At 49.7% G+C, this 25101-nt stretch overlaps 8 protein-coding genes across 8 annotated transcripts; 6 read left to right on the forward strand and 2 right to left on the reverse strand.

The window, feature by feature from the left end:
• Positions 1 to 162: 162 nt before the first annotated feature.
• On the forward strand, positions 163 to 1140 carry BP5553_04308 (Uncharacterized protein; the record flags this gene model as incomplete). The annotated part of the gene is made up of 1 exon (XM_032012931.1): positions 163 to 1140. One exon carries the CDS (start codon positions 163 to 165, stop codon positions 1138 to 1140), a length of 978 nt encoding a protein of 325 aa, XP_031872624.1.
• Positions 1141 to 2675: 1535 nt separating this feature from the next.
• BP5553_04309 (Uncharacterized protein) lies at positions 2676 to 3224 on the forward strand (the record flags this gene model as incomplete). The annotated part of the gene is made up of 3 exons (XM_032012932.1): positions 2676 to 2763; positions 2809 to 3119; positions 3168 to 3224. The coding sequence occupies 3 exons, from the start codon at positions 2676 to 2678 to the stop codon at positions 3222 to 3224; spliced, it is 456 nt and encodes a 151-aa protein (XP_031872625.1).
• Positions 3225 to 5365: 2141 nt separating this feature from the next.
• On the forward strand, positions 5366 to 8369 carry BP5553_04310 (DNA helicase; the record flags this gene model as incomplete). Its single annotated transcript, XM_032012933.1, has 3 exons — positions 5366 to 5646; positions 5694 to 8190; positions 8247 to 8369. The coding sequence occupies 3 exons, from the start codon at positions 5366 to 5368 to the stop codon at positions 8367 to 8369; spliced, it is 2901 nt and encodes a 966-aa protein (XP_031872626.1).
• A 769-nt stretch (positions 8370 to 9138) lies between these two features.
• On the forward strand, positions 9139 to 12831 carry BP5553_04311 (Arginase; the record flags this gene model as incomplete). The annotated part of the gene is made up of 2 exons (XM_032012934.1): positions 9139 to 11607; positions 11689 to 12831. 2 exons carry the CDS (start codon positions 9139 to 9141, stop codon positions 12829 to 12831), a joined length of 3612 nt encoding a protein of 1203 aa, XP_031872627.1.
• Positions 12832 to 13397: 566 nt separating this feature from the next.
• BP5553_04312 (uncharacterized protein) lies at positions 13398 to 14528 on the reverse strand (the record flags this gene model as incomplete). Its single annotated transcript, XM_032012935.1, has 1 exon — positions 13398 to 14528. The coding sequence occupies one exon, from the start codon at positions 14526 to 14528 to the stop codon at positions 13398 to 13400; it is 1131 nt and encodes a 376-aa protein (XP_031872628.1).
• A 1434-nt stretch (positions 14529 to 15962) lies between these two features.
• On the reverse strand, positions 15963 to 17171 carry BP5553_04313 (uncharacterized protein; the record flags this gene model as incomplete). The annotated part of the gene is made up of 1 exon (XM_032012936.1): positions 15963 to 17171. The coding sequence occupies one exon, from the start codon at positions 17169 to 17171 to the stop codon at positions 15963 to 15965; it is 1209 nt and encodes a 402-aa protein (XP_031872629.1).
• A 995-nt stretch (positions 17172 to 18166) lies between these two features.
• Positions 18167 to 18469, forward strand: BP5553_04314 (uncharacterized protein; the record flags this gene model as incomplete). Its single annotated transcript, XM_032012937.1, has 1 exon — positions 18167 to 18469. One exon carries the CDS (start codon positions 18167 to 18169, stop codon positions 18467 to 18469), a length of 303 nt encoding a protein of 100 aa, XP_031872630.1.
• A 3689-nt stretch (positions 18470 to 22158) lies between these two features.
• Positions 22159 to 22581, forward strand: BP5553_04315 (uncharacterized protein; the record flags this gene model as incomplete). The annotated part of the gene is made up of 1 exon (XM_032012938.1): positions 22159 to 22581. One exon carries the CDS (start codon positions 22159 to 22161, stop codon positions 22579 to 22581), a length of 423 nt encoding a protein of 140 aa, XP_031872631.1.
• Between the last annotated feature and the right edge of the window lie 2520 nt (positions 22582 to 25101).

Here is a 25101-nt window from a genome sequence, read left to right on the forward strand (position 1 = left end):
TAAGGTTGAGATAGAGGATAGCGAGAGGATAAGGCTGTGGTCTAGCGCTAAGCCTCGCCTACAACGTCGTCCAGTGCATGTGAAGCAGAAAAACTTAGTTGGAGGAACCTTCCCCAAACACCACATTCAAAATGCTGCGATAGCACAACACAACATCACGAAATGGCACCGGAATTCTCCAGCAATTGGAAAAAATTGCAAGCTGTGTTGCAACAAGAATCCAAAACCACCGCGGATAAAAAAAGGAAAGCCCGTCCTTCTCAGAGAACGCAGGATAGCATAGCGAAGCGACGAAGGTTGGAGGGAGTCTCGGCCAAACCAGCGACTGGCACATTACGTCGCACCTCGAATAAGCGCAGGATGGGTGCCGCCTCCAGCTCTGGCAATGTGGAATCCACGGAACCCGAACCCACAACATCAGCAGCTCTAGCACTATGGGCCGAAGACAACGAAATATCCGCGAGGGACCTAGCAGATGCTTATGGGGGCAGTTTGAAGGATCCTACAATTCCCGGATCCAAAATCGATGCCATAAATGGTGGATTATGCGAAGATGTGGAGATTGGGAAATATGTGGGCATTGATTGCGAGATGGTTGGAGTCGGTGGTGAAGAGGATCGGTCGGTTTTGGCAAGAGTTAGCATTGTCAACTTCCATGGAACACTTGTATACGATTCTTTCGTCCGACCGAAAGAGTTCGTCACAGACTGGAGAACCCACGTCAGTGGTGTGTCACCGAAAAATATGGCGACGGCGACGGAGTTTGACGAGGTTCAGGAGGCTGTTGCTACGATCTTGAAGGAAAGAGTCATCGTGGGCCATGCTGTCAAGAATGACCTAGAGGCGTTGATGTTAAATCACTCCAAAAGGGATATTCGAGACACTTCCAAGTTTCCTGGCTTCAGGAAGTATACTGAGGGGAGGACACCCAGCTTGAAGAAGCTCGCCAAGGAAGTGTTAGGAGTGGAAATCCAAGGCGGCGAGCATTCCAGTATTGAAGATGCTCGAGCTACAATGCTCCTCTTTAGACGCCACAAGTCTGCATTCGATGTCGACCATGCTAAGCGCTTCCCGGTGCGCACTGCTGGTGCCTCAAGCTCTAAATCCAACACGAAAAAGAAGAAGAAAAACAAGCGTTGAAAGCACTTAAAACTCATGGCTTGGTCTAAGATCCCCCAATCCTGCTCGCCGCACTTGCCAGTCAAATTGCTTAATGCTCGACTCATAGCTTCAACTTTTACGGATGGATCAAGGAGTAATAGCGTCATGGAGTTCGCTATGGTGTCTGAATTTATTGCTGGCGATGGCTATACTGCCTCCTATGCAACAGACAAACATCAGACCCTCGTCTCCATCTAGCTGCCGGTGCTTAACGACAATCCACTTCAAAGTGGAATTCTCGCCACCAAATACTATCGCTCCCTCACAGCTTACGGCGGTGACGACCGCAGCTCCCAAAGTCTCGTGGCAAATCTAGCCACATAATAGCAAAAACAATACTATCAAAATAATAATGAACTGAGAGGATGACGGAAGTGAAGTCACCCATTTTGCACTCTCGCAGAAGCACCTGCACCTCTTTCTCGCCAACGCCGTGCTCAATCATGGGAGCTGATCAAAATATGGGATTCAAATGCGCTCTAACCCCTCCGTGCATTACCACAAGATATTTGTATAGTGATAGCGCACAGTCTCAATATGGTCCATGATCAGCGTGTCTTCCGAACCTTCGGTGATGCCGTCTACAAGTTGGCTGATGGATTACACGTATCCATCGGGGACGATATACTTCCGAATGAAGTCTTCGTATTTTACATACGCATTCATATATATCATCAGGCAAGGCAATACACTGGAATGCCGACATCCCACCTCTTTTAAGAAGTTGGTGTATGTATAAATGATATATCTCGAAATCCCTCCGACAACCTCTTAACATTTCGATAAAGTCACTATATCAGATAATGCTTTGAGCATTAGGAAGGCTCGGCAATCTATCTGCTTCAACTCGATCTGGCCTTCAAATCCTGCTGTGGCGGATCCTCTTCTCGGCTTATTCCTTTTATTCAATCGATAGTACCAATATATTACTCTACATCCTGTCTACTTTCCCCAATTTCCACAACGTGATCGGTGAGTTTTATGCACGCTCGTCTATAAATCAATTTATTTTACCATCTACGCACCCCCTACAGATTCCTCCTCCACAAAACTCATATCTCCAAAGCAAACACCGCACTCAGAAGGCCTCCCTCTGGAAAATCAACTCTGCAATCCTAACTGCAGCGCTCTTCAAGTTTCCATCCATATCAGTGATGCTATTAGCCATTCCCAGGTGTTGTTTTGTGAGTTCATGCCCATATGTTAGTGCTTAAGAGATAACAGAAGAATAAACCCTAAAATTTGCTAGATCTAACCATGGTTGATATTGTCTTGTGATGTAAAGTTCATAATCATTCGGGAGCGGGTGGGTTGTAGATGAACCAGGGGCGGGATCTTAGCTAGATTGCCGAGGCTTGGCATTTAACGCGTCGCGTGTTCCAAGCGTAACGCGACGACAGTATTCATGAGCAAGAATTGATAATTATAATATCACGTTCTTGGCCCATATCAAGCTCCCTAAACAATGTTCGCAATCCAAAAAAGTAAAAGCCATAAAGGCAAATGCACGCCCAATGTTCTACCCTGTCGAATACAACATAACGGACCAGTCAATACCTCGAAGAGATACTGGGACCCAAAAACCACTTCAGGCGAGTAACCGTTTGACCCGCAGATAGTTAGATCTAACATGTATTATATTTCTAGATGGCAAAACGACCGCCTATTTCCGGGGAAGAAAGCTTCACGGCAAGAAATTGAAAGTGCCAAAAGGATACCGGGGACTTGTCCTCACCTCAACGGACCGCATCTTGCCCACCAAAGAACAATCGCCGGGGGTAAAGAATGGTGATGAAGGCAGCGAAGGCGATGAAGATGCCGAGGAGGTTCCGGGAGTCAAAGTCGTGGAGGAAATGTCCGAATTTGATGATATCATGATATGGGGACACGAGACTCTGGCGGATGAGACAGATCCTTATATGAAGGGCGTAGAGGAATGGGTTTTGTTTGCGGAGCGGGTACGTTTATGCTGTTCCATATGTGAGTGCTTTTGCTGATGAGACTAGATTCATTCACATAGCGAGGAGGAAATGAAAGACGAATGTGGGATAAAGGATGCTTAAGGGAGCGGGATGGCGTTTAGGTTTTGGCATATGGGATATACCAGGATAATCGGATTGTTATTCCCCTTTTTTGTATTATTCGTGCTCACCATTGGCCCAAGAAGTCACACTCTCTACAAGTAAGGTACATTTTGTCCACCCTATTCACATGCTTAACATTCGAACGCAGTTTGGTGAGGTTTAAAATATTTAAATAAGCTCGTCGTGTTGAAGTTTGCCGGTATTTAAGGGAGATAGATTTTGCTCACAGATTAAGGATTTTGACAAGCCAGTGGTGATTATTACAGCTACCCCCTTATCATTTTCAATCAGCGATATCTAATAACAGCAGATCTCAAGCAGTTAAGCGGTCTACTATATCACCTTGGCTATTGCGTTGCCGCATATTTCAAATAGCTCGAGTGACCTGAGACGCTTACCTAGAGCTGGAGGCGGAATAGGATAATTTTTGTTGTCTTCTCCTCGCCATTTTCGGAGAGGTTAACATAGCTTTCATACATCTTGATTCGGCATCGTTTACTTTGAAAGCTCCTGAGACTTGATCATCGTTACCCTATATGGTGGGAATTCAAGGGGGAAGTGAATCACCCTACATGCCCTATAACCTCTAAACAAGTGGCAGAGGCTGATCAGGTAAGGCAATTCGGATACGCAGACTCGCTTGCCAACTCGCAACCTCCACTTTCCGCGATACGCGATATAAAAAAAAATCTCAATATTAGTGAGGGTGGAAAAGGTAGTAAAATATAATTAATCAATTTTAATATTATTATCATATACTCTGGAAGCAAAAAGAGTTTAGCCCGGTGTCGAATGCCTACATCTCTTGTCGATTTAATCCGATTCGTTCTTGTTATTTTCGTAGTTTGTTGTTTTTTTATTTTCGTAGTTTGTCGTTTTTTAACGTCCCCCTTTTTGGGGCCTGTGCCTACGTACCCTAAATCCCTGTTGACCTCGAAAGTACAATTCGTCCTGAACCACTCAGCCAAGTGGCCGCCCTTGTACCCCTCAAAAACCAAAAACTCTTATTTTAATTTATATAGAGTGTGTTGGGAGTTATAGCCAGGCAATTTTTGTCACCGCCTGTAAGCGGTGACCTCGCCGGTGGTAACTACACCGTATTTGGCCTTCGCTAGAAGAACCAAAACAACACGCCGCGTTAAATAAAAAAAGGAGTCTAATTCGACACTTAGATAGGTATTAAAAAACATAAATAAATTGCTTCGGCCTTCAAAATGGCAATAGAGTTCGGCCCGTTGTAGGGTCTACATCTCTTGTCGAATAGATCCGATTTCGTTCTTGTTATATTTGTATTTTGTCTTTTTTGTTTTACGTCCCCTTTTTTGGGCCTGTGCCTACGTACCCTCAAGTTCCCTCAAGCGGAGAGGTATATGACTAACTTTACATGGTCTATCCAAGTTCCTTAGAAGAAACACTTCATTCTCTGGGTTAAATAAATAGTAGGAGAAGAAAAGTCCCGCGAGTAATCATTTCCTACTAAAGGCCTTTAGCTATTACCAGAATCTAGTTTGTGTCAACATATGCTTTTCAGGTTATCAGTGTCAAGGCAGCCCAGTAGCGAGCCTTAAGTAGAAGCGATTATTCGCAAACTCGTATGTTGCGAGTAGCAATGTCTGAGTTCAAAGCGTACACAACGATTTATTACAGCAGAGTATATAGAGGGAGTGTACTGAATGTTCTCAAATTAGGTAGAAAATAATCATCATAATATAGTGCACCGCCTATTTTATATAGTATTGAGCTTTTGGTGTATGAATTATAGAAATCTAAAAAGGGTAATTTTTAATTTTCTTTATTGGTACTTGAGGGCTAGGCATGCTCTCCCCTAGAGTAAAATGATCATCTATTGATACTATATCTGGAAGATCACTGTGTACCTTACATATTCACATTTATGTCAAACTTGAAGTCGCCCACCGAACCGAGAAAGGGGGCGGATCACATGATCGCCAAATAATCAATCTATTACGGTGGCCGGAAGTCGCGTCGAAATGCAGTTTAGACGCGTTTTCCAACGCGACGACGTGTTTTATCGCTGCCAAATTCGCAACTCTCGAACACCCGCCAGAATCATCGACATTGCAGAACGCCGCATCGCAACAATTCTCTATTTACACAAGATGGCTTCAGTCATTATGTCTGATGCCATTGACTCTGATGCTGGACCAGGTTCCAGCACAGCCGGTACGCCCAGAGCAAGTCAAACACTTCGCGGATCGTCAGCCAGACCAAGAGGCCCTCCCTCGGAGAGTGTCGCCCCTCTAAGTGACGATGAGGGATTCGCAGATGATCAGATCCCAACCGGAACAGGTCGCCCTAGGAGAAAAGACCGCGCTGTTCCTCGAGTTGTGGATAGAGTCGGGCTGGTCGTTCAGTCTAGATTCGAAGACTTCCTCGAATCGTGAGTTGCGCATTGCGATCGAGTTATGATAGATCTAACTCTCCTAGATACGTCGAGGAGCCATCGTCTTCTGGGGCGCCTCCATCTTCCGCCGCAACGACTGATAAATACTACATCGCCCAGATCCATGGGCTGAGAACCTACCAGCTATCGACCCTATATGTCGATTACAGGCATCTCTCCCAATATGCAGACGAATTGTCTTCGGCAGTGGTGTCGGATTACTACAGATATCTGCCTTTTTTGACTAAGGCGCTCCATAATTCGATCGCCAAACACGAGCCTCGGTATTTCAGAGAGCATCGACAACCTACAGCCTCGAGTAACCAAACTTCATCCGGAGCTAGCAATGCTGCCTCGGCCAGCCAATCCGATTTTCAAGGCGACAAAACCACGAACCAACAGACTGATAAGTTGTTTGCGTTGGCTTTCTACAATTTGCCCCTTGTTACCCGCGTCCGTCATCTCAGGACGGCCAACATTGGCCAGCTTCTCTCTATTTCTGGCACTGTCACGAGGACGTCAGAAGTGCGGCCGGAGCTCTCACTTGCAACCTTTAGTTGCGAGTCGTGTAAAAATACCATCCCGAATGTTGAGCAGACATTTCGATATACTGAGCCCACGCAATGTCCAAACGAAACATGCAATAACCGGCTAGCATGGAGGTTAGACATCAGGCAGAGTACCTTTGTTGATTGGCAGAAGGTTCGAGTTCAAGAAAATAGCTCGGAAATTCCCACTGGAAGCATGCCCCGGACGCTGGATGTTATTCTCCGTGGAGAAATCGTTGAGCGCGCAAAAGCTGGAGAGAAATGCATCTTCACGGGAACTCTTATCGTTGTACCGGACGTCAGCCAGCTTGGCCTCCCAGGAGTGAAGCCAACAGCTGTGCGGGATAACCAGAATAGAAGTGCAGAGGTGAATGGTGTTACTGGACTAAAATCCCTTGGTGTCCGTGATCTCACTTATAAGCTTGCCTTCTTGGCTTGTATGGTTACGCCTGATACGTCGACTACTGGCTCATCAACCAGTCAGCAGCTCAATGGCCAGTCGAATAATCTCCTGGCATCTCTCAACCAAACTGCGCCTATCGATCCCAATGAACCTGGCGAGAAAGCTCAAGCAGCCCTTCTTGCATCCATGACGCAAGAAGAAATTAATGACCTTCGAAAGATGGTCCACAGTAAGCACCTCTACGCTCGGCTCGTCGATTCACTCGCACCTATGGTGTACGGCCACGATATCATCAAGAAAGGTCTCCTTTTGCAACTAGTTGGTGGGTTAAGTAAAACTACACCCGAAGGCATGGCGCTTAGAGGCGATATCAACATCTGCATCGTAGGCGACCCATCCACCTCTAAGTCACAATTCTTGAAGTATATTTGCTCTTTCTTACCTCGTGCGGTATACACTTCCGGCAAGGCATCTTCTGCGGCAGGTCTTACGGCTGCTGTGGTCAAGGATGAAGAGACCGGCGAGTTCACTATCGAGGCCGGTGCCCTGATGTTGGCGGACAACGGAATTTGTGCCATTGACGAGTTCGACAAGATGGATATCAGCGATCAAGTTGCGATTCACGAAGCCATGGAACAGCAGACTATTTCCATTGCAAAGGCCGGTATCCAAGCTACCCTAAACGCCCGGACTTCCATTTTGGCAGCTGCAAACCCGGTCGGTGGTCGGTACAATCGCAAGACCACGTTGAGGGCTAATATCAATATGTCTGCTCCTATCATGTCTCGTTTTGATCTCTTCTTTGTCATTCTGGATGAATGTAACGAGGTTGTGGATCGCCACCTCGCTGAGCACATCGTTGGAATTCATCAGCTGCGAGACGAAGCCGTGCAGCCCGAGTTCTCGACGGAGCAGTTGCAACGATATATTCGATTCGCCAGGACATTCAAACCTGAATTTAAGCCTGAAGCCAGGGAGGTTCTGGTAGCGAAATATAAGGAGCTTCGGAGTGATGATGCCCAAGGAGGTATCGGACGGAACAGCTACCGAATCACTGTCCGACAGCTTGAATCCCTAATCCGTCTATCAGAGGCGATTGCTAAGGTTAATTGTGTCGAGGAGATTGAACCCCATATGGTGATTGAAGCATTCAATCTTCTCCGACAAAGCATTATCTCTGTTGAGAAGGATGATGTCGACGTTGATGAAGACGAAGAAGAGGTGCCAGGCGACAATGCCGCGTCGAGCCGTAGAGATAATGATGGCGACTCCCCCATGGCTGATGGCCCCGACGAAGATGAAGATGGTGATGACGGAAATGGAGGCGGCACAGTCGATGCGAGCGGCACTCCCATCCCCACAGCTGATGGCCCGAGCAAGAAGACAAAGATTACATATGACAAGTATATTAGCGTTGTGAATCTCCTGGTCCAGCGCGTCAACGAGGACGAGATGAGCAGCGGGGAGGGCGTAGATGGCGAGAAGCTTGTGGAATGGTACTTGGAGCAGAAGGAGGACGACCTAACTAGCGAGGAGGATTATCATGCTGAGAAGGCGTTGACGAAGAAGATTGTCAAGAGAATGGTGAAGGTATTTATTTCATCCCCAGCACTGGCACTATTCATCATATACTAACGGCGTTGAAGGAAAATATCCTAATGGCGATTAGAGGGCAAGGCCTTATTGGTGAAGATGGCGAGCGGAGTTCCGCCGCGGCGGAACACATTGTTTATGTTCTTCATCCTAATTGCGCCGTTGAGGAGTACTAAGCTTAGCTTTTGCTGTATATGTGTAGATGATGAGTATATGTCTAGGATGACTGGGAGCTTGTGGGTAACAGGGAGGGATACCAAGATTTGGGATTACAAGGCATAAGGCGTAGGGCGTTCTAGTTTAGCTTACCCAAACGACCTTGTAGATGGGACATAGTAATGAGAAACAGTACAATAATTGCCACGGTCCAGTTGGTTTCGAGCAACTTCAGGGATTGGTCTCTGAGGATCCTAGAGTTTTTCTAGATTAGATGTCTTTGTTCCTTTATCACTCCTATCTTTTTATGTCATGTACTTCGTAGATACGACTGAGTGGTGTCTCGTCCTGCTGTACTAGAGTGGGTCAAGCGTTGTTGCTTGCATATGCACTAAATGTCCAAGCAAACGCTTATTCTTAGAAATGGGAAGATATAACAAGTTACAAACAAAACTCTGCAGATGCTGACAGAACAGCGAGACTTATTCTTTTGAGCAGGCATTTTAGAGGCGCAATCGGAGGAGCATGTACAATGCACTTCATATTTGTACCTAGACAAAGCATAGGGCTGGAATGACAGGGATCCCTAGGCGCGTCGAAATGTTTAACCAGTTCGTCGCGTTAAACACAAAACAACTCTTTGACGATGCAATGCGATGCGATTGCTGCATAGTCCCCCCAACTCTGCATATTGAACACAAGGTGGATAAAGAGAAAGCGACATATCCGATACGTCTAAACTAAACTGGTGAGGCTTGCGCTTTGCGTGAGTTGCTGTTGCTTTCCGCCATGGCATCACCGTCATCGAATCATAACAGTACGAGAGAAACAACAGCAAACGGCAGCACATCGTTTGCGAATTCACTCAAACGTTTCTCCATAGGCACGGCAGCTTCAACTGCACTACCGAATTCGCCTTCACCGCAACCTTCACCAAGATCCTTCTTGTCCCGCGAGAATTCCACCTCCTTTTCAAATGACAGACTACCCCCTAGAAGCCCGCTTCAACGCAGCCCCAGTGCCATGAGCCGCGATGCGCCATCCTCTACACCAAGCTTATTGAGAAAAGCCTCCATGAATTCTCTACATGGTGTTGGAGGTGGTACGCCGCCCCGACCGTCGCCTTCAAGACGATCCAATTCGGCGCAATATCAATATCTGAATGGTTCGACCATGGCAGGAAGATCCGCCCTTCCAGAGATCGGGGATGAAACGGAACAACGCCCACGACATACTGCGAGGTCCATTGCCCATAATCACTTCGAAAAGGAACTAGAGCTTCAGAAGCTAGAAGACGATACAAGAAATTCAGATACTATTGCCATCATCCACGATTCTTGCTACGGGCATCGATTCTCTAGGCCTCGTACCTCCAAAATATCTCTCAGCACCATAGTTGAGAGGCCGGAGCGGATTCATGCGAGTATACTTGGATTGTCAATGGCATACGTTCGTCTTGGAGAGCGGCATTCCGATGGTCTATATCCCCTACACCCTGACCATAACCCCTCTATGATTCCGACCACGCCATTCCAAATCCGCAAGACCACACGCCGACTCCCTCTTTCATCCCAGGCGGTAACAAATGTTCATGGCACTAAATGGATGGAGGAATTGAAGATTATGTGCGGTGACGCCGAGGCAAAGTTGGCTAAGAATGGGAAGGAGCTTGTTCGGCCGGAAATGGATCGAAGTGGCGAGCCAGAGGAGCCTGCCAAATTCCACGAAGGAGACCTTTATCTCTGCTCAGAATCCCTGGATGCAATGGAGGGGGCATTAGGTGCAGTATGTGAAGGTGTAGATGCTGTATTTCAGGGGTCTGCAAATAGAAAAGGCCCAAGCCGAGCTTTCGTCACGATAAGACCTCCAGGGCATCATTGCTCAGCTAGCTACCCGTCGGGATTCTGTTGGGTCAACAATGTGCATGTGGGCATTTCCCATGCAGCTCTCACCCATGGCTTAACGCATGCTACAATCATCGATTTCGACCTTCATCATGGTGATGGATCCCAGGCAATTGCGTGGGACCACAATACCCGTGGAGTCAACCTACCAAAGAATGCTCTCCCTTGGAAGAAGACTTCAATTGGCTATTTTAGTCTTCACGACATCAACTCCTATCCATGCGAGCAAGGCGATGAAGAAAAGGTCAAAATGGCGAGTCTCTGCATTGAAAATGCCCATGGCCAAAGCATCTGGAATGTGCATTTACAGCCGTGGAAGACAGAAGCTGAGTTCTGGCAACTCTACGAAGCTAGATACTCGATAATTTTAGAGAAAACACGCAATTTCCTGCGCACACATACTGAGCGTTTAAACGCAGTATCGAACGGCCCAAAACCGAAAGCAGCTATTTTCTTCTCTGCGGGCTTCGATGCTAGTGAATGGGAGAGCTCTGGTATGCAGCGTCACAAAGTCAATGTACCAACAGAATTCTACGCTCGCATAGCCCGAGATGTAGTCAAACTTGCGGCAGAAGAAGGAACTTCCGTCGATGGTCGGATTATCAGCGTTCTAGAAGGAGGATATAGCGACAGAGCTTTATACAGTGGTGTATTCAGTCATTTAAGTGGCCTTGCTTCCGGCGCTCCAATTGTGGTCAAACAGGAACCTGGTCACAACGGACTTGGTTACGAGATGGGCCAAAAGATTGGAGCATATCATGGCGTTGAAAGTTACACTACTGAATCCCTCCATTTGGAGACGCAAGCATACGATCCTTTATGGTGGTCTCTGCCACGGCTTGAGCAGCTAGATGCCACAGTCAAACCAGCTCCACCAGCTCCAGAGCCCAAGAAGCCCCGTGCCGGCACTCCACCAACATACTCCTCCCCGACCCAGTCGTTCATCGCAAAGGTCGTTTCTCCAAGACCCCAACGAAGTGTTTCAAACATGTCTATGGGCAACGGCTCCCCTCGAACTATGTCAAGACCACCGTCTCCGCCGCCTCCGGAAGTCCATTGGACTGTCGCTGCACACGAGTTAAGCAAGTTGCTTATCCCAACAGATAGGGAAACCATGAGCTGCAAGCCGGAGGACCTCTCAGCAGAGGCTACTCGTGCAAGACGTGACCGGCAATCTCTACAGGCCCCTTCCACAGCCACCGCAGTAAATGGACCATGCGAGACGGCCAGTACAAGGATGGCCCTACGTGCTCGCAAGCCCGCAAAACCTATTGTTGAAGAGGACGACGTGAAAAAACCCAAGACAACCCGCCGCAGGACAGTTGCTGGTGCAGCTAACCTAGCAACTGACAAGGTATGTATTCAAGATGAGCCGAGTCTTCCCAGAAACCAGTCCGTATTTCACTCGGAATATTCGTGCTAACAGTACATGTAGCCGCCTACTAGAAGCACCACACCCATCCCGGTACCCCAGCCTAGCTATACCAAGCCCACGAGTCAATCGAATAGGCGACTGAGCTTGGTTTCAAACGCCGGATCCGCCGCACCCGAGGCACCGAGACCAGGAGGCCATAGAAGAGCCCCGTCAAACAGCACGACGACCGCATATCAACGACCAGGTACTTCACAAACTATTCGGCCGGAGTCGTCCATGAGTTCTCGGGGTCATTCGATTCCCCCGGTTGTTGTTAAAAAGACTCGTGCTCCAGCGCAGCCTCGCGCTGCACCTGCAAAGTCATCTCGCGTGCGCCGAAAATCACCCTTGGGTGATGCAGCGACTGAAGCACCCGCACTAGATGGAAGCATAGAGTCACAGTCTAGAGCCAATAAGGCCATACTCCCTTCTACTAAGCCATCTGCTCAAACTTCGGATGTCGACAGCCTCACTTCTGGCATGAAGAAGATTAAAATAAGTCTAACTACCGAGACTCAACGAGAAGCGAAACTACAAGCCAAACTAAGCCCTAAAATTGGGAAGAGCACTCCAACTGAAGCAGTTAGACCTAGGTCAGCACGGCGGCCGAGTCGAGATGGCTCAACCCCTGCTCCACCACCATCTGAACCATCATACAACCCCGAGCAACCCTTATATTCTAATCCAGTCGTTATGGGCGATTATCTCCCACCATCTCCTTCCACTCCCCAACCAGCTCTGCTAGCAACTCTCCCGCCGTACCTCCAGCAACCAACTGAAGTTCCCCTTCCAGCGAGTTCTCCTCCAAATCCCTCGGATCATCTACCCACCACCTCTCACATGAACTCGTCGCCTGATCAGCCTATGCCAGATTCCTCCCGTACCTTGGATCCCGTCTTTATCTCCTACCAACCAGAGGGGCCCCCTCCAGATGCTGTACCACGACAACAGCCCATCCATTGGCTCCCTCCCAACACATCTACCCCTTCCCCAATGAAGCGTGCCAATCTTCCCGTCTTCACGAGTACTTCCGTCATTCCATTTGCTCCAAATCCAAACGTCGGTACCCAGCCATCGGCACAGGAGCCAAAGAATGATGAGGTACCTGCAAAGGAGGCAAGGGACGAGAATATTTGGGATGTTCCCGAGACCCCACGGAAATAATCATTTCCCGTTTATGTTCTTAGGACTTAAAAGCCGTCGACTGCTTTTCAACTATACCTTGTAATTTCCCTTGTGTTGTTGGTATTGATATCACATTGGCAATTCCATGTACGCCAAAACAAGCTTCTTTCCTTGCGTTTCTCTTCGTGTAGCAGACACGGGATACCTGTCGGTTTATGATACCCTTTTGAAAGTAGTGGCGGTAGTGGTATTGGGAGTGGTTATTGTATTTCTTGTAATTGTATGGGTAGGGTCGGGCGGAAAACTTGGGCTTAAGTCATACCATCGGATGCTAATTTGAGCTTTTTTAATTATGACCATTATTGAAGTGCGAGGTCTGATACCGCTGCGCCTTGAAACAAACACTAGATTTTCAACCTGAACGACGTAGAGGTCCAAATCAGAGTCTGATAATTACTCCACATGACGTAATGATATAGAAGCTAAAATTCAAACCTCTTATAAAGGATAGGTCATAGAATTGCAGAGGAATTTGCTTAGATATTTACTCTTTAGTAGTATTAGTTCGAAACGAGGAACAATTTGCCCAGAGGACGGCCGATCAACTAAGCTTGCTTTTTCCAAGATCCTCCACTCTCTCTCATCCAATGTTCCCCCTTTGTCCTTAAAATACTTGTCTTCACACTACTGAGCTCGGGACAAACCTCGGATACCTTTGTCAGCATCTCTGCGGTCAATTGGCCCGCCCCTTGCTCCCCAGCTGTCAGCTTATCTACCAACCCCTCTCCTGGAACGCCCACCAATTCTAGCATTTCCAGGCCAGCCAAGTCCTTCTTCAAACCCTCGAAAACCTCATCCCATCCCGTCACCAGCCCCACACTCACAGACAAAACCTTCAGTTTCTTGCACTTCTCCAAAATACTCTTGACATCCTCCACGCCAACCTCAACCATCGTAATATCCAGCATGACCAACTCGTCCCCATCCCCGCCCTTCAATCTCTCCACCAGGCCCTTCCCATCTTTCTGCACAACAGGGACAATGCCCACCTCCGTTCCCTCCCTATCCTCCTCATCAGGCGTCACGTCAGGGGCAACAATCCCCACCGTCAAAGCAACCAATCCCTTCCTCACCAGATTCTCGAGTTCCGTAACAGGCAAAGAACCTCTAAACCCGACCGGATCCGAGTGCCTGAATGTATAACTCAGCTCCACAAACTTGACATCATCACCAAGCGACTCAGCCAGCCGTCCCATGAGTCCTGGGGACGTGAAAACATCCAAGAAATGAATCTCTCTTAACCCCTTCTGGGATTTCAGGAACGCAACGGCGTCATCCCGGGAGTGTTCGGTTGTCCCGCCGAAAAGCTGGGAGTACAGCGTCAATGCTTTTAGATTCGGTAGTGCTTTTCCGAGCTCGGATAGGAACGCAGGCGGGTATCCGAGCGAGAATAGCTCCAGGGTTAAGCTCGTGATGCTGGGCGGTAGTGGGGGGATGGAGAATGCCTGGTCGAGGAGAGAGGTGTATTCATCGAGTTTGATGTCGGAGGTTAGGATTAGGGATGTTAAGCCTGAGGTGAAGGCTTCTTGGGGAAATACGGGGAGATCGAAGTTCTGGAGGGGGACCTGGGCAGCGCGGGCAGAGGAAGGGGCAACAGGAGTTTGGGATTCGAGGGAGGCGGTTTGGGCTGCTAGGTAGGCAGATGATTGTGCTGCTGCTGCTGTGGTATCTGCCATTGTTGCTTGTTGTTGTGGGGCTTGGTAAGCTCCTCTCTTAGTAGCTGGTAGTGTGGGTGTTTAAGGGAATAATAGGGCAAGCAACGGAGAAATCAATTGATAGCAGAGAGCAGATATAGTAATATCAAAATGATGTATGTAGTAACAATGGACGTTGCTGACGCTCAGCCCTTTCGATATATATATGATGACGAAACCCCACAAGGGGCCCAATGGAGGGGTTCTCGGGAATGGGGGGATGAGGGGCTGACAGGGGTCTGAGATGCGGGGATGTTCCCGAGTTTCTCCCGCTCCCGCTTGTCCCGATTTGGGTTCCCGAATGTACGTTGCCGATCACGTGGAGTTTGTATCGGAGAATTTCCCCCGGGTGGAACCGACGGGCCAATGAGAGGTCTCGGATGGCATATCGTTAACTGTAACGTGTATTTATTTATAGACATATATCTCCCTATATCTACTAAGCAGAGTTGCGGTACGCATAGTTATCATATAGTGTTAGACCAGAGTTCGGCCTATATCAATATGTTATAGATATATGAGCATTAATCCTTTATCTTTATGTGCCTTCATCACAATCAGCGGTGTGGTTGTCATTGGACGGCGTAGCAATGCCTGTGCCTGTACCTGTCTCTGGGCTTGGGACCTGGGAGCATGTGCCCGTACCTGTACCTATGAACGCGCTTCTTCGCCGTCAATCAGCCTGAACCTGGACTTCTGGGCTCTGGCTCTTCCTGGGACTAGACCCAATGCTATGCAAATGCAACACGGCACTTAAGTTATGTGGACAGTAACAATAATCCGGTTTACACCGCTTCACTTCCCTACCCTACCTAACCCTACCCTACACCACTAAACCCCAGCCTCGTATCGGACGTCGGACAGGTATAAATACAAAGGCAGGCCACCATGGCCTGGTTCATTATCGTACCGCGTTGCTTGTACTGCCAGCATTTGCCGTTCCTCTACTCCCCTATAGAACGGGTGCCAATGGGAGTGAAGCGCCGAAAACAACTATACCCTAACATGAAGGTCGCATCCGAAATTACTAGTACTTGACAAAGCAGCGCGAAAACAACACCTCCGCCGGCAAAACGAAATCATCAGCGGGAATCAAATCATGTCAATCATTCATTAGGACTACTCTTTCATCACTGCTAGCATCATCCCCCCCCTATCGTACATTAACGCCCCCCGCTGGCACTGGCGCCGACACAAAAACACGGAACAAGGATATCTCAGATGCAGAATGAAGAACGGCGCTATGATTCGCTCAATTGGCCAATTCGGACCGCAAAAAACAGATAGCAAAGACCCGAAGATATACAGCAATGGTGGTATCTCGATCAAATGTGAAAGATATCTGACGTCAAGTATTTTACAAGAAGCGATGAAATGAAAGGGATACCCCGAGAGGGGTAGAGCCATCTTCAGGTTTCATCGGCCCCCGGCGCTACGGGGGGTTTCCAAGAGGCCACCAATGTCAACCCGACTACGACGATCGTCTCTTCGGCGCCCAGGCTCCGCCGAAGGCCCCTCACTCCGTTGATCGCGAATTGGGGGCAACTGGAGATCATGTTGCCGCGCTTGCCCCATCGGTAACTCGCTCCGGGGAGTCTGATAAGGATTTTGGTTCTGGGCATAGTCGGACCTGATCTGCGGTTGAGAGAATGGCGGCATACTTGCTGGTGGATGAATATTCGGCCCAGGAGGACCAGGTGGCCGATATGCCATCGGATCTCCCCGAGGATCCGCAAGCGCCGGGTTAGCCATGAATGAAGGCGGCTGCTGGCTTTGAGGATATGGTTGTTGCGGTGCCTGGTATCCATATTGTGGTTCTCGAGAATAAGGCTCTCGAGAATATGCCAGATATGGCGACAACGAAGTCTGGGGGTATGGATGCCGTGCCGTGGGTACATGAAGCACCAGGACAATGAAATATGTCGAGTCCTTTTTCGACAGCCCAAACCGCCCTTGCAAGGTCCGTTGTTGTCCGTCCGGGCTTTGGAAGGTTAGGTTCTCTAGGTGATCTAGCCTTACATGACCGATCTCGTCCGGACCGAAACCCACCGACTGGATAACCCTATCTTCCTGAAAGTTATAGATCGGCGGAAGGTAGTTTGGTTCCCTCTGTCGTCGTTCGTCTTCGAAAATTCGCTGCAGCCGCACCAATCTTTCGCGGTCGTTTCCAGGGACCAAGTCTTGGAGATTTTTCGTGACTAGCACTGGGAAATCAACCGCCTCTGTGAAGCTCTGAGCAACTTTCGCAATCTGCATCTCCATGGTAAGGTAGGCACAGAGGGGTTCTTGCGATGGTAATATCAATGGCGCTGGAACTATAGGCCCACCAAACAGATTTGCGTCCGTCGACGATGCAGGATCCATATATCTGGGCGCTGCTTGACCGCCTTGAGACTTCAAAATTCTATACGATCCCGACCTTTGAAGTGGATCGCCAAATGAGGTGCCCATGGCTGCGTCAGTCGACGAGTATAATGGCAATGGACGTCGCATGCCGGCCTCAGGAGCGTGTGAATATGCCGAACCCATGCCTTCGTATCGCTCCTCTCGTTCATCCCGCAGCCTTGGCCGACCTCTTTTCTTATGTTGGACATCGACACAGGAGTCTTCCTTGCCGTTAGCCATGCACCGCGAGCATGGACGTTGTGCTACAATCAACCAGTCAGCAAATTCCAAATCGCTAATTAGACAAGCAGTATAGTGCCTTGAGAGAACAGGAATGAGATACTAGTTCACGCAGGAGCCTGAGGACTTCTAGGGCGTTGGCGAGGTTCCTTTATTGGAGGACTGAGCTCGACTGAAATGAAAACCCTATTCGAGATATACAAGTTTGAATGATCAACAGCCAACAAGCTGGATTTGCGCCGCGAATGCCAAACCAATGGCTCTCAGTTTTAGGAATGCTTTTCAGAACGAGCTGCAATGGCGGCGACGAGAGAGGCACCTATCGAAAAAGTTCGGCAAGAAAGGTTCGGAGGAAGTCTCTCCTTGCCTCCTACGAAAAGACAGCGGCCTATTCCGAATAATTACCGAGGAACCCGATAATTGCTTCTGGACGACTTTAACGGTTGCACTTGCATCCATATTGCTCTTCCACCAACACGGCTGCCGCACCTTGGCCGGCTAGATCGGGTTGGAGTCTTTGGACCCCGCGGTTTGCGAGGCAAAAGATCCCAATTTCCATGTGACATATCTGGATATGCCATGCTCGGAACGGAAAAGCTAAATTATATTCGGAGAAAAACACACTTACAGTCACATCTGCAAAAGTTAGCCTGGAAATCTCTTCCCATTAACAAGTGGGATCCACGGGAAAACTTGCCTAAGATGGGCCCTCTTGCATGGTACGCAGGCCGAAGCAACATGGCCTTTAGTTTTCCTCTGTGCTTTAGGTGAAGAAAACTCCGGCCCTTCTCTGGTTGGTGGTCTGTCAGACATTGCGAATGAAGCGGGAGGTTGCGGGTGTCGGTAAGGATGGGGATGTGGATGCTGCTGTATCAATTGTGGCGCAGGTGGTGGCCGTTGTTGATATGGAAGTAGTAATGGTGGATGGTGTTCTTCCATTCGGTACGATGGAAATGTTGTTGGAGGTGGTACGTCGGGTTGATAGGGTCTCAACGATGGCGCTCTTTGATCTGGTCGGTCTGGCTGGGGCGTTTGGATCCCTTGAAAAACGTCTTGTCCACTTGGTCCATAGCCCCCATGGCCACGATCGCTGGAATCAGGGTTACGACTTGGTGGGAGTGGTGGAGACCCTGACATGGGCGGAGAGGGGTATGCCCTTGAGCGAGCACAATCGGACGCCACTCTTCCCCAGCTCAGATCGAGAGAGAACCGCGCCAGATCTGATTTTCCTCGACGCTCGCCGAGTACGGTGGACGGAGGAGAATTGGAGTGTGAGGTTGAGAATTGCATGGAAGTGATCGCATCAATCCCGGATATGCTGGTTCAAGGAGCTCGATATCTGGCTCGCAACGTTCTAGTCCTCGCCCAATATCGTATAATTTCCTTGAGTGTCCTCTTGGCTAAAATCAGCAGACTATACAAATCTTCCCGACACTTTTCTGGAATTCCTGTGCGTCAAACCGCGAGTTGGTGAAATTTCGATTGGGAGTCCTAATTTTCTCAGGTTGTTGTATCTTGGATATCGAGCCAGAAGACAAATGGCAGCCGTTCGGACCCAAAGGACAGCCACAAGATAGATGGTGGGTGGATACGCCCTGAAGACTTGGAGCGAACTTCAAGCTTTTGTCTAAGTTTCCAACAAAATATCCAAGAGTCTAAATAAATGCCTCCGGGTGTCTGAGTGCGCTTGTTCCACAACGGCAAAGGCAATATCGAATAGCAATATATAGCAGGTAATACTGCAGCTACCAGTATGTGGATTGTTGATATGTTCGGCGAACAGCAAAAAAAAGAGAATGATGGATGTGCGACGTATGTACGAAGTACCGACTGTCCGTTCTCGGGGTTAAAAAGTAAGGAGATTCGAAGAAGCTTCTGTGGATTTTTCCCGACGGCAAGAGTATGGTTGCAGTAATGCAGTTGCAAATATAGAGGGAAGATCGTTGGTGTTGAAGGAATAAATCGTTGCCAGGATAGCGAGACGCGGTTCTGGGTTTGGAAGAACGGACCAGGCAGAGGGGAGTTTAAAGTGTGGTACGGGTCGGAAGGGCAGGGCCAGCTTAGGCCGGACGGGGGGTCCCTCAGAACGAACACAGAGGTAGGAAACCAGGTAACGGTAGGCGTAGGCGTAGGCGTAGGCTTTGGCGTTAGCAGGGCATGGATGGGTAAGGGCTGGCTCCGGGCGCAGAGGCGCCGATAGCTGTAGCGTAATCCGTGTGGGGCGTCCTAGGATGCGAATGCTGGCACGGAAGCACAAGTAAAAGACGACGAGGATGTTCAACGGGGCCTGGATATGATGATTGAAGGCCGTCTGGCGCAAGACCCGGTGCTTCAGACTGCTGATAGAGCGGTTGGGTTGGTGAGGGAGTGGATAAGCAGCGGAGCGGGACAAGGTGGAGCAACACCTCGCCGACGGCGTGGCAGGGTGCGGCGGACTGAAAGATCTGTTCGCCAGAAAGCTTGCCTGTGGAGTCGACTCCAGCCCGAGGATGTGAGATTGAAGGGAAGGATGGTGTTGGTACGAGTACGAAGTATTAACTGTAATTTGAGGTGGTAGGACTCCGTTCTAGGACCGGCATCACTAATCAGTGAGCACTGAGCAGTGAGCACTGAGCACTACTGAGCACTACTGAGCACTGAGTACTGAGTAGAGAAGCACACAGACCTGACGAGCTTCACAATCGGAATTCGGCGAGGTAAAGCCGTTGCTGGACAGCTCGCCAGGACGTTGATATCTTGGTATCTTGGTACCTGGGTGCTGGGAGACGAAACTACCTAGGCAAGGCGTTCACGCCGTCTGCGGGCTTCTGGGGCGGTTTGGTTTCTGACACGACTGGGAATTCGGTGGCCAGACTGTGGAGACTACTACTCGACAACACGACTGAACGATGAACGATCCGAAGCCTCCTACAGGGTGGGGGGCTAGGGTTCAGCGGTGGTGTAGTCGCCTGTTTTGCCAGAGCCAGTCGGGAGCAGATCTTCTGGATTTAAGTGTCGAACCCCTGCTGAAGTTTAGTTTAGGTCTCCAAGATTCCGCTGCTTCAGTGCTTGGGAGGCGGTGGTCTGGGGGTTTGGGGGGGGACGTTGGGGCTTGTCTGGGGGAATGGCAGGGAAGGGCAGTATTGAAGCAGGAGGGGAGCCAGCTGCCAGAGGCCTGAAGGGCGAGAAAAGGGGGAGCGAGCGGCAAGACACTGGGTGACTTTCGGGCTCAGGGTCAGGACTCAAGGAGAAACACGCCGACAAGTGACCACAGCGCAAACATGGTCTCCAGGGCCCAAATCTCCAGACTCCGGAGCCCGAAGCTCGAAACTCAACAGCCCCATGGGCCCATGGACCCTGACCTCGGGCCTCGGGGCCCTGGGCTCAGGGCCGTTGGGACTTTTGGACATGAGGCTTTTCTGGCATGGCTCTGGGTGAGGGTCGAGCCAGCTCCATCAACAGCCGCGCGCTGCGGCCGCAGCCTGAACAGATTCCGTACACAGCCAGTCCACAGCCAGTCCTGCATGCACGGATGAATGAGTTTAGTTCACTGGAACATCCAACCCCAAAGGGCTGCAACCTGCAGCTCCCGCAGTGTCTGGGGACGCTGGGCAGTGGGAAACAGCGGGGAAGTCAAGCCCCCTGGGCGCTGGCAGGGCGAGCAAGCCTCGAGCAGGTGATGAAAAGGAGATGCTGGGGATGCAGAGGGCCGACTCGCAGGCCAAAAAGGGGGTACAAAGGCGTGGTACAGGTGGCATTCGTAGTACTTGCGGCGAGTAAACATTGGCCGGCAAGAATCATGATAGAGGAGAAAGGCCAGGGCAACGAGAGAAGAGAGTCGCAGTACGTACATACAATAAGTCGGCCCATACACTGTACAGTACATGGACGAAGTAATCAAGATCTAACTGCAGCAACCTCCAATATGCAATAAAGCGTATATCTTCCGAGCACTGTCCGCGTCGTGAACCGCAGTGCTTGAGCGCGGTCGTTCTCGGCCGGGCCCGCAGTGTGTGGGGGAGGGGAGAGGAGACGAGAGGGAAATAATAGAGGTCGTCGTGTCGTTGAATATAGAGTAGTATCAATCTAGCTTCAAGGCGGCGCGTGGAGATGACTAGTTGTGGAGGAGGAGGAAAGGTTGAGAGCGTAGGCCCGGTACACAGGGCTAAAAGTAGACAGGAGACGCTGCACGATAGAGTTATAGAGTATCCAGTAGGATATATAGAATATCGAGAATAGATTATGAGAATAGAGGGGGAATGGAAGATGTAGATATAGGACGTAGTTATATATCTGTAGGATATATATATATGTTGGTGGTGGGGTGTACTCGGACGGTCGTCATAAATATAAATAAATATTTCTGGACTTGCTATGGTTCCGACTGCATCTAAATCCAACCCTTCCCCTTTCCCCCTCCCCCTCCCCTTTCACACCCTATTCCCTTTTGCCATTTTCCCTATTCTCACCAGGTCCACGTCTGGCATGAACTGGCATTGCAACCACCATTCATTGTCAGCGCCAGTACTTGAGTAGCAGGCCCAGTGCCAGTGCGAGCGCGAGTGCCTTCGAGGGCCATGGCCAGGCGAAACAATGCGCTCTACATTACTACCAAACGCAATATGCCGCACATTATACTGTTCCAATTCAGGTCCCTTCGCCGACAGCATCGAGCAAAAGCTGGCACAGATCCAAGTGTCGTTCATGCATCCCGCCGCTGTTCTGTTCTGTTCTAGCTGTCGGCGCAAGTTGGGCGTCAGAGAAGGGAATGATCCGTTCCGTTCTGTCTATCAAACGCCTCACTCCCGAACTTTCGCCCACCCAGGCTACGATACGAGTCTTCAGCTAGCTGCTAGAGCGCGAGCATTACCATCTCGAATTTTAATCTTCCTTGACGAGCTTCTTTATCCCGTCATCCACGGCTGGAGTTGCTCGTCCCACGCTTTTCTCAACTCCCCCTCTGGTTTACATACTATACCAGTTTCCTCAACAACGGTCGAACATCACCATGACACACACTGACAAACCCCCGTTCGTCCCCCAAGCCAATTGGGGCCGCTGGCTCTATTATTGGAGGGCTGCGTTCGTGCCAGAGCCCAGACAGAGTCGCCCCGCGGTTGAGGCGGTCGGCCGGCGAGGTGCGCAATGCGATCTGTTGCTATGGCCTAGCGATCAAGAAACAATAGTCCGACCATTGGGCGATCCTCATCTGATGCCGCTTGCCAGGCCCATGCCCATGCCCACCCCTCCAGTGACTGATGCTCCCACAGGTTGCCTGACATGCTCGAACCTCGTCCCGAGACCAATGCCAGCATTGGACGGGCGCCTGCAGATGGTGGATTGCGGATCGCAGATTACTTGTACGGAGGTAGAGTACACATTTGCGGCAGCTGCGCGCTGTATGGTGCAAAATATCCAGAATCCAACATGACGAGAGACCAAAGTGGCGCAGGACAAAGAAGGCTGAATACGAAGTAGGTACGAAGTACACTCTAATTGCTCTAAGTCGAGCCATTACTCCGTATGCGGTCTATCTTGTCTGTTCGGATCTGTTTCCTATTTGGCGGCAGAAGCGCGAAGATATGAAAATGGGAATGGGCCGGTCCAATTCTGTTTTCTTGAGCAGTGATCTACAGGTGGCACCTCGCTCGTCCTCCAATCCCCAAGGAATAAAAGGCTCAAAAGACACACCACCGTGTAGATGTCGATAAGGCGAGGCTCTCCTTCAGCTGCATGGCATCCTATGATTCGCATCGCAGGCAACTTGCCAGGGAATGTACTTCTCCGTGTGCGAAAGTAAATTCCTATACTTCGTACGAAGTACAATACAGAGCATAGAGGCTAGCAAGGCCGAGAGCGACGTACAGAGTGCTCGTACGGACCCTACTACAGTCATCTGGTTTCCCTGGACCCTGTGTTTAGGTGTCACAGACTCACTACGGATCCTCTCTCTCCATCTCTCATGGTTCCACGGTTATCATCCCAGCCCGAGGCCCCAACTGTTCCTGGCTGTGCGCTGGTGTTTCTTGCGTGCTGCTGGTTTGTCCTGACTAGGTCCTCGGGCTTGGGTCTAAGATCCATGCCAGCGACAGGATCGGCGACAACATCAGCATCAGCGTCCGCACAGGATGCGCTCAAAATAGATTACCAAACACCGCCGTCTCCTCGCATGGAAAACACCGACTGACGAGTTTTGTTATCACGTATTACGAACAAGCACTGCACCTTCAGGATGAGCATAGAGATTGAGTGGCGGATACAAATTTGGCTGGCTGCCTACCAGCCATAAGCCTAGACAGGGATCATCAAGGAATTGCATCTCAATTTCCTAAGGAGGTTAAGGTGCCTCAACGGGTTGCCTACTCCGTACACAAATGTTGCTCTGTGCTCTATGCCTGGGGGGCTTGGGGGGGCTTGGAGGCTTCAACCTCCTTGTCCCGCATCTAGTCATTTAGTGCACTATGGCTTCTGCGCGACCAAACCCTCGGTGCGGGCGCTCTGACAACTCCTCCATGTGACGTTCAGCAAAATATGTTGCTCGCCGACTATACTTGTGGAGCTACTACTGGGTTCCGATTTGAAGCTTGCGATAACTCTTTGATAAGGGGGCTAAGGTTCGTGGAATTACGGAGAATTCTGACTTCCATATATTCGGCCTCTAGAGCGATGTACGAGTACCGCCAGGGGTGACGACTTACGAACACTGATCTGTTCTCTACCAAAATATTGGACGAAAATATGTCGCATTCAGTGCAGATTACACGGTATTGTATTGCCGGAAATCCATCCAATAGCTCCCATGCTTGCCATACACAAGGCTGCATATTTTATACCTCCCAGGAAACGGGTTGGACAATATTGCTGTGCTTACAGCCTTCCCTTCTCGTCATGACAGCAACCAGCACGGGTTAAGACAGGATTCATGAGCTTCATGCGTCCATCTGAAGCGGAGCCAAATCACCAATGAGGGCTTCTCGGCTGCTTTGGCAAGCGCAAAAACATTCCGCGTGTCCACCCTTGGTGGTGGGGTCGCGTTTGAGTCTCTCCAGACTTGAGAAGTACTTGGTTCCGTGGAGAGCGCCAGCAAGGTTGCATTCGCCAAACCCAAAACGCACGAGAGCCGTTCCAAACGATGGTACTACGAACACGCGACGTATCGAACCCTCGATATGATTCTATTTTTGCTGGAGAAACCTCAAGCCGGTGGTCCGATGCAGACTGGGCGACGGAGCTTACTACACAATCAAGGTGGTTCCCCACGCCGCGGCAAAATGATTCCATCGACTCGCGGAAATTTTTTCTATAAGGAAGACCCATACCCTGTAACTCCGCTCCGGAAATACTTAGGGGGGGGGGGGGGTCAGGATGAAGCTCGAGCACGATTGTTCCACAATTCTTGATAATTTACCATCAAACCGCCAGAGCGGAAAATTATTACTAGGCCTTTATCAGTTTCAAACATCGTGATGGCCACGATCATGAAAATAAAGTGGTTTAGACTCCTCCCCTGATCATTCCCGGCCTTACCTGACAATCATCTATACCACGTTGATTTGTTTGTTATGCACAACCGCATGAGCCCAGGGCCCAGCCTCCCTGAGCCTCGTGGCAGAAGTGGTACTTGTCTTGATTGCGCCTCACTTGTGCCTCGTACAACCTTCCTTATCGCTAGAAGATCTTTCTCATCTAATCTCCAGGCTCTGCTTGCTTTGGAAAAAGGGGACATCAATGGAACCCCTATTATTATGCTAGTCAGCTCTAGGACAAGGCCTTTGTTCCACATCTCATAGAAAACGTGCTTTGCCATATGGGACTGCCTAGCTGTGGTCTATTCAGTGTGGATCGTCACCCTGCCGATCCCCTAGGATGCCCTACCTTATTCGAACTGACGCCCGACTCCCGAATCCCCGGCTCACGAGCGGACCTTACGAAGCGGATTAGGCCGCTCCGG

The sequence above is a fragment of the Venustampulla echinocandica genome, assembly GCF_003357145.1.
Source record: "Venustampulla echinocandica strain BP 5553 chromosome Unknown scaffold_1, whole genome shotgun sequence".
Lineage (NCBI taxonomy): Eukaryota > Fungi > Ascomycota > Leotiomycetes > Helotiales > Pleuroascaceae > Venustampulla > Venustampulla echinocandica.